The sequence below is a fragment of the Lycium barbarum genome, chromosome 3, assembly GCF_019175385.1.
Source record: "Lycium barbarum isolate Lr01 chromosome 3, ASM1917538v2, whole genome shotgun sequence".
NCBI lineage: Eukaryota > Viridiplantae > Streptophyta > Magnoliopsida > Solanales > Solanaceae > Lycium > Lycium barbarum.
In genome coordinates, this window is record NC_083339.1 from 132,513,241 (window position 1) to 132,525,150 (window position 11,910).

Sequence of the window (11,910 nt, forward strand, 5' to 3'; positions counted from 1 at the left end):
CTGAAATCCAAAAGTAAAAAGAATATTACCATGACTTTTTCTTACAAATTTGAATTGTTTTTATTTCTGCTTTAACAATAAATCTCATTATCGGTGCATTTATTTTCTAGGTTGAAACGTATTTTTTTATTGTCCTTGATAAAAGTAAAACAAAAATTGTGATTTTTCTTCCCTTTTGTGCATCGGTGTCAAAAACTAAATTGGATGAAGCAAGAAGTGAGTTCCAATAAACAAGACAAGAGTGAGGTGATGCCAAATTCTGTAAATACCAATTGGCAGAAAATGATGGAACTGTCCAATTTCATATGCTATCCACTAAATTCTGCTCTATAGTGACTACTGACTACCATAGTGTAAAAATGCAACAAAGTGACGCCAAATGGAAAAATAAATAAAGCAGCTTCAAAACATAACAACAACCTAGAGGTCACATGTCAACCGATAAGGAAGTTCAAGACACCATGCAAAAATAATGTTTTTTAAGTTTTTGAAAGCCCCATCTTTGGCATTTTAATAGAGAAAAAAAGTAAGAAAAATAACAGTCATCTCCCTCCCCACTCAATTTCATAAACAAATCCTAAAAAACACATCTAAAATTTCCCCACTCTCTCTCACATAATGGCCTAGCTGTTCTTGGATCCGGAGATTCTGGCAACTTTTCCATAATTTTATATGTCACCTACATAAAATCCATTAGTCTACAAGACATGATTTGGTTTCTCTCTCTTTGTCCCTCCTCCCTAGGCTTAAACCTCTACACCAAAACCAAGAACAACAATAACAAGGCTTCTTTTCTGTGCCTAATCTTGAAGTTTGTAGCAACAGCCACATACTTGTTCTAATGCCTGTTTATCCATGGACCCTTTTCTTCTTTTTCTCCTTTTTCTTTACTTCTTCCTTTGCCCTCAACCCACAAGGCCAAGCTCTTCTCTCTTGGAAAACAAGCCTAAATGGATCATTAGATGTGTTAAGTAATTGGGATCCTACTGATGAAACTCCATGTGGCTGGTTTGGTCTCACTTGCAACTTCAATAAAGAAGTTGTTGAATTGGAATTGAAGTATGTGGATTTACTTGGGATTGTTCCTACAAATTTTAGCTCATTGTTGTCCTTGAACAAACTTGTTTTGTCAGGGACAAATCTTACTGGTACAATTCCAAAAGAGATTGGCTTGCTTCAGGGACTCAAGTTCTTGGACTTGAGTGACAATGCATTGACAGGTGAAATCCCAAGTGAAATTTTTCACTTGCCAAAGCTGGAACAACTTCATATCAATTCCAACAGGCTAGTCGGATCCATCCCCAACGACATTGGTGAACTCAAAAGCTTGATGAGGTTGATATTCTATGATAATCAGCTAAGTGGGGGGATTCCAAGTAGTATTGGAAATTTGAAAAAGCTTGAGATCATTAGAGGAGGTGGAAACAAGAATCTTGAAGGTTCACTCCCTCAAGAAATTGGCAACTGTACTAATTTGGTCATGTTAGGCTTGGCAGAAACCAGCATTTCAGGTTTTCTCCCTTCTTCCCTTGGCCAGCTGAAAAAACTCGAAACACTTGCCGTTTACACCTCCTTACTATCCGGTCAAATCCCACCGGAGCTCGGGGATTGCTCCAAGCTCCAAAACATCTATCTTTACGAAAATTCACTCACTGGTTCAATCCCAGCTCGACTCGGAAACCTCAAAAACCTTCAAAACCTCCTTTTATGGCAGAATAATTTAGTCGGAACGATCCCTCCCGAGCTTGGAAACTGTCAACAACTACAAGTCATTGACATTTCAATGAATTCATTAACCGGAAGCATCCCCGAATCATTCGGGAGATTGAATTCATTGCAAGAGTTACAACTGAGTGTGAACCAGATTTCGGGTCGAATCCCATCACAAATAGGTAACTGCACTGCTCTTACTCACATTGAGCTAGACAACAATGAGATCACAGGTTCCATACCATCCGAATTCGGAAACTTATCGAATTTAACTTTGCTATTCTTGTGGCAAAATCGCCTCGAAGGAGAAATCCCTTCTTCAATTTCCTATTGCCATAATCTCGAAGCCGTTGACCTGTCACAAAATACGTTGACTGGTCCAATTCCTAAAGGTATATTCAACCTTCAGAAGCTCAACAAGCTACTCCTGTTAACTAACAATCTCTCTGGTCCTATTCCACCAGAGATAGGGAACTGTTCTTCGCTTATTCGATTTCGGGCAAGCGATAACAAGCTGACCGGGTCAGTACCGTTGGAAATTGGGAAATTGAAGAATTTGAATTTTCTCGACCTGGGATCGAATCACCTCACCGGAATCATTCCACCGGAGATCTCTGGTTGCCGGAATCTCACCTTTGTAGACTTGCATTCCAACTCCATTAACGGCAATTTACCGGAGAATTTGAATCAACTTGGCATCCTTCAGTTCATTGATGTTTCTGATAATTTAATTGAAGGCACTTTGAATCCGAGTCTCGGTTCGCTGAGTTCACTCACCAAACTTGTTCTAAGTAAGAACAGGTTATCTGGTAATATCCCAAGTCAACTCGGTTCATGTATGAAGCTTCAGTTGGTTGACTTGAGTGGTAATCAACTCTCTGGCGAGATTCCGGCGAGTGTTGGTAAAATTCCAGGTCTGGAAATTGCACTGAATCTCAGCTGGAATCAACTTTCCGGTGAAATTCCAGCAGAGTTCGCTGATTTGGACAAGCTTGGAGTGCTAGATCTTTCTCATAATATGCTTTCAGGTAAAGGGGTTAATTTGTTTGGCAAGATTAAAATGAGCTAAATTAATAAGCTAAAATGCGGGTCATAACCAATGGCTTTTTTTTTTTTTCAACTTATAAAACTATTATTTTTCCTTGGCTTTATATACCATGTCATTTTATATAATATATCAAATGAAAAAATATACTTTTTGAAGATATTTTGATAAGATCTCTAGTGAATTTAATTTGAATTGTATATCAGCCTAATCTTTTATGGACTGAGCAAATAAATGCACTATCAATAATCTGTCCAAACTTGAACGGATTAGGCGGATTATGTTTCCTCAAGCTAACTTTCCATCTCTACTTTCAGGTGACCTCCATTTTCTCGCAGATCTACAAAATCTCGTGGTTTTGAATGTCTCGCACAACAATTTATCGGGCCACGTGCCTGACACGTCATTCTTCGCGAAGCTCCCACTCAGTGTACTTGCTGGCAATCCAGAGCTATGCTTCTCAGGCAACCAGTGCTCGGCCGATAAGGGCGGCGCTGTGAGGCGGAGCAAGGCGGCGAGGGTGGCGATGGTGGTGTTGCTTTGCACTGCTTGTGCTCTCCTTCTGGCAGCTCTCTACATCATCTTCGGTGGCAAGATACGGAACCGTAAGGCCCATGATTATGATCTAGATGGCGATAATGACATGGAACTGGGCCCACCTTGGGAGGTTACAGTGTACCAAAAACTCGACTTATCGATTGCTGACGTGGCAAAATGTTTGATAGTTAGTAATGTTCTTGGCCGAGGTCGGTCCGGGGTCGTGTACAAGGTGAATATACCGTCAGGATTGACAATTGCTGTTAAAAGATTTCGAGCATCGGAGAAGCATTCGATGTCTGCATTTTCGTCCGAGATTGCCACGTTGGCACGAATTCGACATCGGAACATTGTTAGGTTACTTGGTTGGGCAGCTAATAGGAAGACTAAGTTGTTGTTTTACGATTATTTACCAAATGGTACATTAGGTGCATTTTTACATGAAAGCTGTGGAGGGTTAATTGAGTGGGAAACTAGATTCAAGATTGCATTAGGGGTGGCTGAGGGGTTAGCTTACTTGCACCACGACTGCGTCCCGCCTATCCTCCACCGCGACGTGAAGGCTCAAAACATTCTGTTAGGTGATCGTTACGAGCCATGTTTAGCTGATTTTGGACTTGCTAGACTCATGGAGGAGGACAATGCTTCAATTTCAGCAAATCCCCAATTTGCTGGATCTTATGGCTACTTTGCCCCAGGTAAATATTTCTCTTCTTACTAGTTCAAGGTCATTTTTTTCGAAAATCAACTAGTTATGATTCATTAATACAGTAAATAGTGATTTGGTTCTTAGTGAATCTAATGCAATTCTACGATGTTTAATTTATTACTTAGCTAAAGTCATAGTGGAGCTAGAGGGGCGGAAGGGAGTCTGAACCCTCTTCACTGGAAATCACACTATATATATATAGCATTTTCTTTTTAATGTATATACGCAGATGATGAATCCTCTTAGTCAAAATCTTGTCTCCCCACTGATTTAAGTAAATTAGTTTTTGCCTTTTTTTTTTTAGTTCCTTTTTTTCCTTGATAGGGAAAAAGATATAATTGAATGTCTATTCTAATTTAAGAACTGAATGCGAGAAAGCTGAAGTGGACAGATATAAAGTACTGCAAATGCTGAAGGGGAATTCAGTTCAAGTTGCTTCCATACGGATGGAATTGTCACTCTTTTGACAATAGATGCATGTGAAGCCATGTGCCAGCTTTAAATATGTGAAAAATTAAGTTTGTCAAGACATACTTGGCAGCTACAGTGCTATTTCCCTATCTTTTTTGCCTGTGTATGCCCCCCCCCCCCCCCCCCCTCCCCTTCTAAAGATACTTAGGATGGGGAATAATCTAAAAAAAACCATAACCAAAGTTAGTGGTCACACTTTCACAGCCAAGCATGGACACATTGCTGCTGTCTCCATACCCGTTTGGCCATTCCTTGTTTTCAGCAGAGGCGGAGCCACAGTGTGTTACGGGTCCGGCAGAATTCAATAATTATGGCTCAAACTCTATTCTTGTGTTGCAAATTCAATTAATATTCAAAACTCAGTAAGCCAAAAAAAAGTGTGGTCCAGAATCCAAAAACTAAGAATCTTGGCTCCGCTTTTGGTTGTCAGGTTGTGATAGGTGAAAGTAACAGTCCAACCAATGCCTTTGTAATGTTTTGAAAAACATCACAATCAAATAGGTGATTAATATCTGGCATGAAAAGGACTAAACTCTGTTTGTCTCTTGCAGAGTACGCTTGTATGCTAAAGATTACGGAGAAGAGCGATGTTTTTAGCTTTGGAGTTGTGTTGCTAGAAATCATTACCGGGAAAAAGCCAGCCGACCCGTCCTTCCCTGATGGCCAACATGTTATACAATGGGTTCGTGACCACCTAAAGAGCAAGAAAGATCCGGTTGATGTGATCGATCCGAGGTTACAAGGACATCCTGATACACAAATTCAAGAAATGCTTCAAGCCCTTGGAATAGCCTTGTTGTGTACTAGTAATCGGGCTGAAGATCGGCCAACAATGAAGGATGTGGTGGCATTACTGAAGGAGATTATCCATGAGCATACAACAGGAAATGAAGCTAAAAAGACATCGAACAACTCAAAAATGTCCGATACTTCATCGTATTCCTACTCGTCTACGTCTGTGACTCCAGCCCAGTTGCTACGCCTACAAGGGTCGTTTAATTGCTCTCTTACTCACTCATCTTCCTCTGTTAGCTGTAACACCGGGGACCAACAATAAAGTAGTGTTAGTCATGATAGATCTGTTATTCTTGTGAACTAGATAGAATTAGCAATGTAAAGAATGTAGAGTGAGCATTCTGGTCAATTTAATTGTTAAGCAAATGAAATCCATTGTATAGCAAAGCCAAAATTTTCTTTATCCTCCTACTTTGCTAGCAGCCGTTGATAGGCATTCTGAAGTGATTGACAATTGGAAAGTCAAATAATTTAAGAGACTTTTTGATGATGGAGGTATAATTGTGCAGGAGCTAGGATACCGTAGCATCTTGTCGAATAAGTCTATTGGCAAACGGTTACATGTCTAGTCTATCTTTCATTGCACCAAAAAGTTGCACAAGGATGTACTTCTCTTTTGTCATTCATTTTTGTTTTTTTCCCAAAGTTTAATACTCCTAACATGCTTCAAGAATAATCATCTCTCACCCGCTCAAGTGTTATTATGGAAAATCCAAAGAGGGGTTAGATGTTAATATGATTGATATGGTCATTACATTAGGTGTTAGCTGCACTTTGTTAAGACAACTACTTGATTTGTTAAAAAAGATTGATATTTTTCGCTTTTCGAGAGTCACTTTTTAATTTTGACCGTGTGTTTGAACATAGAATCTTTAATTTTTTCGAAATAAAAGTTACATATTTGAAAACGACGTAAAAAGTATTATAAGTCACCATAATTAATAATTTAAAATATTTGAAAGACATGAAAAAATTACGATAAAAAAATAACTTATTTGACTCTCGAAAAGTGAAAAGTATTAATCATTTTAGGACGGAATGAGTAATAAATAGATGCCAATGGATTTCAATTGGACCGTTCTTTCTCATAGATACACTGTTCACACTCTCTTATTTATAAAATTAACTTTGCAAATGATAGAGACGGTGAAAAAGAGAGCAAAGCCCAGTATCTGTAGTTGGTGATCCAACTTGTAATTGAAGGCCTAACAAATAAGGAATCCGGAACCAAAATGACGTTAAAAAAAACCTTTTGAACTAAAATATCCTAACAAAAAAAAAAGTGATAAAAATATCTTTAGCGCAGTAATTTACTGCTCTAAAGCAGTTTATGGAGACGGAGTCGTTAACTGCTTTAGCGCAGTATTTTATTGCGTTATAGAAGCTACATTACCCCGGGATTTTTACGTTGAAATCTATTGCGTATCATCATCTTATAAGTAAATAAAACTGAAAATTTCACCCCAATTTGGAAAAAAATTGAAATTGAATGGGATAAAAGGCATTTTTTTTTAAATCGGCTCGGCCAGCGGCGGTTTGTCCGCATAGATCTCGGAAAAATACCCAAAAAAAAAAAATCGCGTAAATCGGACGTCCGAGCGCAAAGTTATGACCATCTAAAGTTTGATCACTTTACAACTAGCTTTTCTCCCTATATTTTTTAGAATTATATTTATATTCAAAATAAAGTTATGTCTTGATTAAAAAATAACACACTTAAATTAAAACCTTAAAAAATAAAACACTTAAACCTAAAGTTTCCAAACAAAACTTACTTCGGCTACCTTTTCAACCCCTAAAACGACGATCCGAACGTTTACGTATCCTTGATGTATTGAGCCTACATTATAGTACACAGAAAAAAAATATCAGGTTCTATATAAAATGTTGACGTTTCGGAGTCTTGACACACGACTAATCGTTGGTCAAAGTATGGAAAAAACACTAAGTGCGGCAAAGAAAAGATCTATTAAAATAAGATGTTGCGATCTTTTTATGGAAAAACACACTAAGTGTTCCTTAAGTGTGTTATTTTTTAATGCGTAACTTTATTTCGAATATGTTGCAAAAAAAAAAAAATCGCGTAAATCGGACGTCCGAGCGCAAAAAACCGCGTATATTCGAAATAAAGTTACGCTTTAAAAAATAACACACTTAAATCTAAACCCTAAAAATAAAAAACTTTTAGCTAATGACAACAAGTCTTCAAACAAAAATGAATGTCTATATATAGAACACTTAAACCTAAAGTTTACAAACAAAACTTACTTTGAGCACATTTTCAATCCCTAAAATGACGATCCGAACGTTTACGTATCGTTGATGTATTGAGCCTACATTATTGTACGCAGAAAAAAATATCAGGTTCTATATAAAATATTGACGTTTTGGAGTCTTGACACGCGACTAATCATTGGTCAAAATATGGAAAAAAACATTAAGTGTTGCAAAAAATAAAATTGGCCATTTTTTTTTTTTTTGGTACTGTTTCTATAACGCAGTATTTTACTGCGTTATAGAATTTTTTTTTTAACTGCTTCTATAATGCAGTAAAATATTGCGCTAAAGCAGTTAACGACTCCGTCTCCGTGAACTGCTTTACCGCAGTAAATTACTGCGCTAAAGGTACTTTCGTCACTTTTTTTTATTGGGGTATTTTGGTTCAAAATATTTTTTTGAGATCATTTTGGTTCCGGACCCACAAATAAGGAGGTAGCACCCTAGAGGTAGTGGCGAGGTTGGAATCGGAATTTTCACTAACAAAATTCAAAATGTAAATAAGCAAACACATGAAGAATTCAATTATATCTACTCCCTTTGTCCAAAAAAGACTGTCGTATTTTTCTTATTAATTTGTCTCAAAAAGATTGACACATTTCTACATTTAGAAATATTTTAATTTTATGAGATATTTACAACTACATAAATATGTAAGACTTGTTTTAGACCACACACATTTCAAAAATCCTCATTTATTTTTTAATATGTATATCAAATTAAACTAAAATAGTCTTTTTGGTACAGAGGGAGTGTTAAATATACATACAAAATAACTTTTACTTATAAATATATAATAGTCCGTATAATTTTTTGAGGAATGAGGTTCACCTGCGGCCCTAGCTCCGCCCATAGGGGTAGCTGAGAGTGGGAGCATAGGAACTAGGAAAGTTGGGGCAATGATTGAAAGGATGACAGTTATGCCTTAAAAAAGCCTTAAACCACTGGTGTTTCTGTTTCCATAGGTATCGTCCAAGAATTAGAACAGAAGAAGCTTCTTCCAATTCAATCAACTGAAATGTTATTATCCACTAGTATAAATCAAGGACCCCTCAACCCCATTATGTCACACTGTCTGACAGAGATATATCGTACAACACAACTAACAAATGAGAGAGCAAACATTGCCAATTTGGAAGACCAAAACGGAACTTATGCCGACTCCCAAAAGCTAAAAGGTGAACCCACAAATAGTGGTTGATATGGTACGGTATTGAAAAGTTCGGTACGATAATTTCGATTTTTGATTTTTAAAAATATTGTATCATTATCATATCAAATTAATTCGGTATTTTTTAAGTTCAGTTTTGATATTTTTCGATACGGTAAACCGGTAACTATAGTTTGTTCGACTTTTACCTACATATACTTATATAATAGATAATTACGACTTTGGCTATTCAAGAAATGTCTCAATTATATTGTACCAACACCTTATACATGTAAATATATTCAAAAGAAGCACAATTAATCTCCTTTGTGTTACACCTCGAAAAATTTCATGTAGTTGTGCGGTAAATAGACTAACGCAGGGTAAGATGTATATGATGCCCCTACAAGTAAGAAGGGGTACTTAACGATTCTAATTAAGATTGCAAAGACATTTGAGTCAAGAGAAGAAAGTTCGTTGAGCAAGGCAAAGTATAAGTCGTGTTTTGGAAAGGTTTTGCGAAGTACCGAGCTAATGTTGATTTAATAATGTCTTGAGGAAGAGCTATAATACTCCTTAGATTGTTAATGAAGTGTTAAACAAGTGTTAAGAAGGTCCCATAAGAATTGGAAGTCAAACGAAACATCGGGATCAACTTCGGAAAAATGTGAGTTATACGGCCACTTATACGATCCGTATAAGGGGCCGTATAACCTGTCCAGAGAGGGGTCTTTCACTGGAGGTATTATACGGTCAGTTATACGGATCGTACAAGGGTTCGTATAATCCTCGTCGGGCAGTTTTTAAATTTTATATAAGGAGGACCCCGAGTTTTTATTTTTCATTTTATTCATTCTCCACACCTCAAGAGGGCTCTAGAACATTCTCCATACCATCTTAACATATATTCAAGATAAATCAAGGGTTAAACATCAAGAGTTGGTAGAATCAAGTGTTTGGATGTTCATTAGGGTTGCTAGAAGCTAAGCATCTCTTTGGTGTTGAAGTTGGGTTTTTCTCCAAGTGAAGTGTTGCCATCCAAAGCTCATTCCTACATCATCAAAGGTGAGTTTTATGTTCATTCAATGTTATTAAGAATATTGAGTGGTTGAATGACTTGGATTGAGGAAGAAAGTAGAATATGGAGTTCAAATGTACAAATAATGGTATTCTTGAATCGTAGCTTGACATGAATTATGATTCTTGACATGTCATGAGTAAAATCTTGTTGTGGATGAAGCAAATGGTGTTAAAGAAGTATTATAAGAGAATGGATACGATATTGTGCCATACTTATGGTTATGAATGATTTTGATAGGAAATGTTGAGAACTAAATAATGTCTAGCTTGATGAAGTTCAGTGATTATGAAATTATGGATGTTTTAATTGATGTTTGGGAGTTGTTGTATCATATGGAGAAAGTTGTAGAAACAAAGGAAGTGTTGCCCAATTTTCGTTAGCCCTTAGTCGCCTTAGTTTAGCTTCAAGTATGTTTCCGGTTATCTAATCTTAGTACAAATTCTCTTGAATGTAGAATTGTGAGTATTGGAGGGAAGCAATTAGTCGATAAAGCTAGAGCGACGTAAAGATATGTAAGGCCAGCCCCTTATTTTTCAAGACGTGGTTCCTATAACATGATTTTCTTTATCTTTTCATGACTTTCTTACATTCCAAAGAAAATTTTAAGTCTGATTACTAAGAGCTTTTCATGAGACGAAGATAAAAGATGTGTTATGAACATGGCAATGATAATGATGATGCTATGTCTAGAGATCCTAAAGCTTATGAAAGGATGCTAGTATGAGATTAATGATCATGATGTATGATTTCCTTGATTGTTATTCATTATTGATAGTCTCGCCTTATAATGCTAGTTCATTCAAGGTGAGATACGGCGATCATGATTATTCCATAAAATAATCGGAGGTTCCCGACCTTACGTCACTCCGAGAGAGTTAGAGTTTTTATTTGAGCCCTTATGCATGCTTCATGATAAGTATATGATGATGATTACACCGTGCCTAGATCACCGGGCAGCACCCTAAGGCGGGCAGCTTATTACACCGTGCCTAGACGGCCGGGCAGTACCGCTAAGGCGGGCGGCTTACTACACCGTGTTTATATAGCACGGGCAGCACGACTAGTGGGCGGCGTGAGATGATTACCCCGAACGCGGGAGGCCTGGACGCAGGCTAATGATGTTATTGATTCAGATAGTCTATGTATGTATGTGTGACATGCTTTAAAGATAAAAGTGAGCATGCATGATTCCGCCTCAAGAGGCAAGCGGTTACAATTATCCTTCCTTCTTATGCTTTCTATATTTCCTTAATATGTTATCATATATGCCTTACATACTCAGTACATTGCTCGTACTTACGTCCTTTCTTTTTATGGACGTTGTGTTCATGCCCACATGTAGACAGGGAGGCGGCCCAGATTCTTAGGAGCTATACCAGCTCATACAGGAGCACCCCACTACTCTGGTGGTGCAGCTTATTGATGCATTCTTTTGTGTTCATATTTGGGTATGACGGGATCCTGTCCCGTCCTTATGTCTCAGTACTTCAGTTAGAGGCTCGTAGATACTTATGTGCTGGTTGTTGATGTCATGAGACTTCTTCGGTGTATATTTTGTACATCATTTTTGGTAGCCTCGTGAGCCGATGTGTATATATATTTATATGTTTTGTAAATGTTGATGACCATCTTATGAGGAGTTTTGTCTTGAAGTGACATATGTCCAGGTTGGGTATGATAGATAGCATTGTGAGTGGTGCTTGGTAGCCAGCTCCGGGTACCCGTCATGCCCTACTAGTCGGGTCGTGACACTTCGTAAATCAATTACACAAAAGAGCATTTCAATTAACATAGATTAATCAAAATTGCAATGTTTAAACAATTAATTTTGTACTAATACTTGTTTATATATTTGTTAGTATTAAAATACTAATATATATGACTTGTATATGTACCTATATACTTCGGTATTTCGGTATATTATTTATAAATACCGAATACCGAACCTTTTAAAAATGCATACCAAATACCGTACCATAATATCAAAATCACAGTATAAAAAATTTCGATTTCGGTATGGTAATCGGTATATACCATACCATGCCCACCCTTACCCACAAATATTATGATGTTATTTCGAGTTAAAAACAAAACGCTTAGGACCCTTTTGGCCATGAGAACTATTCACTTTTTTT

The 11,910-nt window shown here is 37.2% G+C and overlaps 1 protein-coding gene across 1 annotated transcript; it reads left to right on the plus strand.

Moving 5' to 3' along the window:
• Window positions 1-406: 406 nt before the first annotated feature.
• Window positions 407-5,678, plus strand: LOC132632619 (LRR receptor-like serine/threonine-protein kinase RGI3). Its single transcript, XM_060348615.1, has 3 exons — window positions 407-2,738; window positions 3,073-3,990; window positions 5,024-5,678. Exons 1-3 carry the CDS (start codon window positions 842-844, stop codon window positions 5,527-5,529), a joined length of 3,321 nt encoding a protein of 1,106 aa, XP_060204598.1. The 5' UTR covers window positions 407-841; the 3' UTR covers window positions 5,530-5,678.
• The last annotated feature ends 6,232 nt before the right edge of the window (window positions 5,679-11,910 follow it).

What these genes read in the sequence shown, in the direction of transcription:
- LOC132632619 (XM_060348615.1), top strand. Translation starts at nt 842, where the DNA reads ATGCCTGTTTATCCATGGACCCTTTTCTTCTTTTTCTCCTTTTTCTTT. An exon ending in TTCTCATAATATGCTTTCAG is followed by an intron (nt 2,739 to 3,072) that starts GTAAAGGGGTTA and finishes CTCTACTTTCAG; the next exon opens with GTGACCTCCATTTTCTCGCA. An exon ending in TTATGGCTACTTTGCCCCAG is followed by an intron (nt 3,991 to 5,023) that starts GTAAATATTTCT and finishes TGTCTCTTGCAG; the next exon opens with AGTACGCTTGTATGCTAAAG.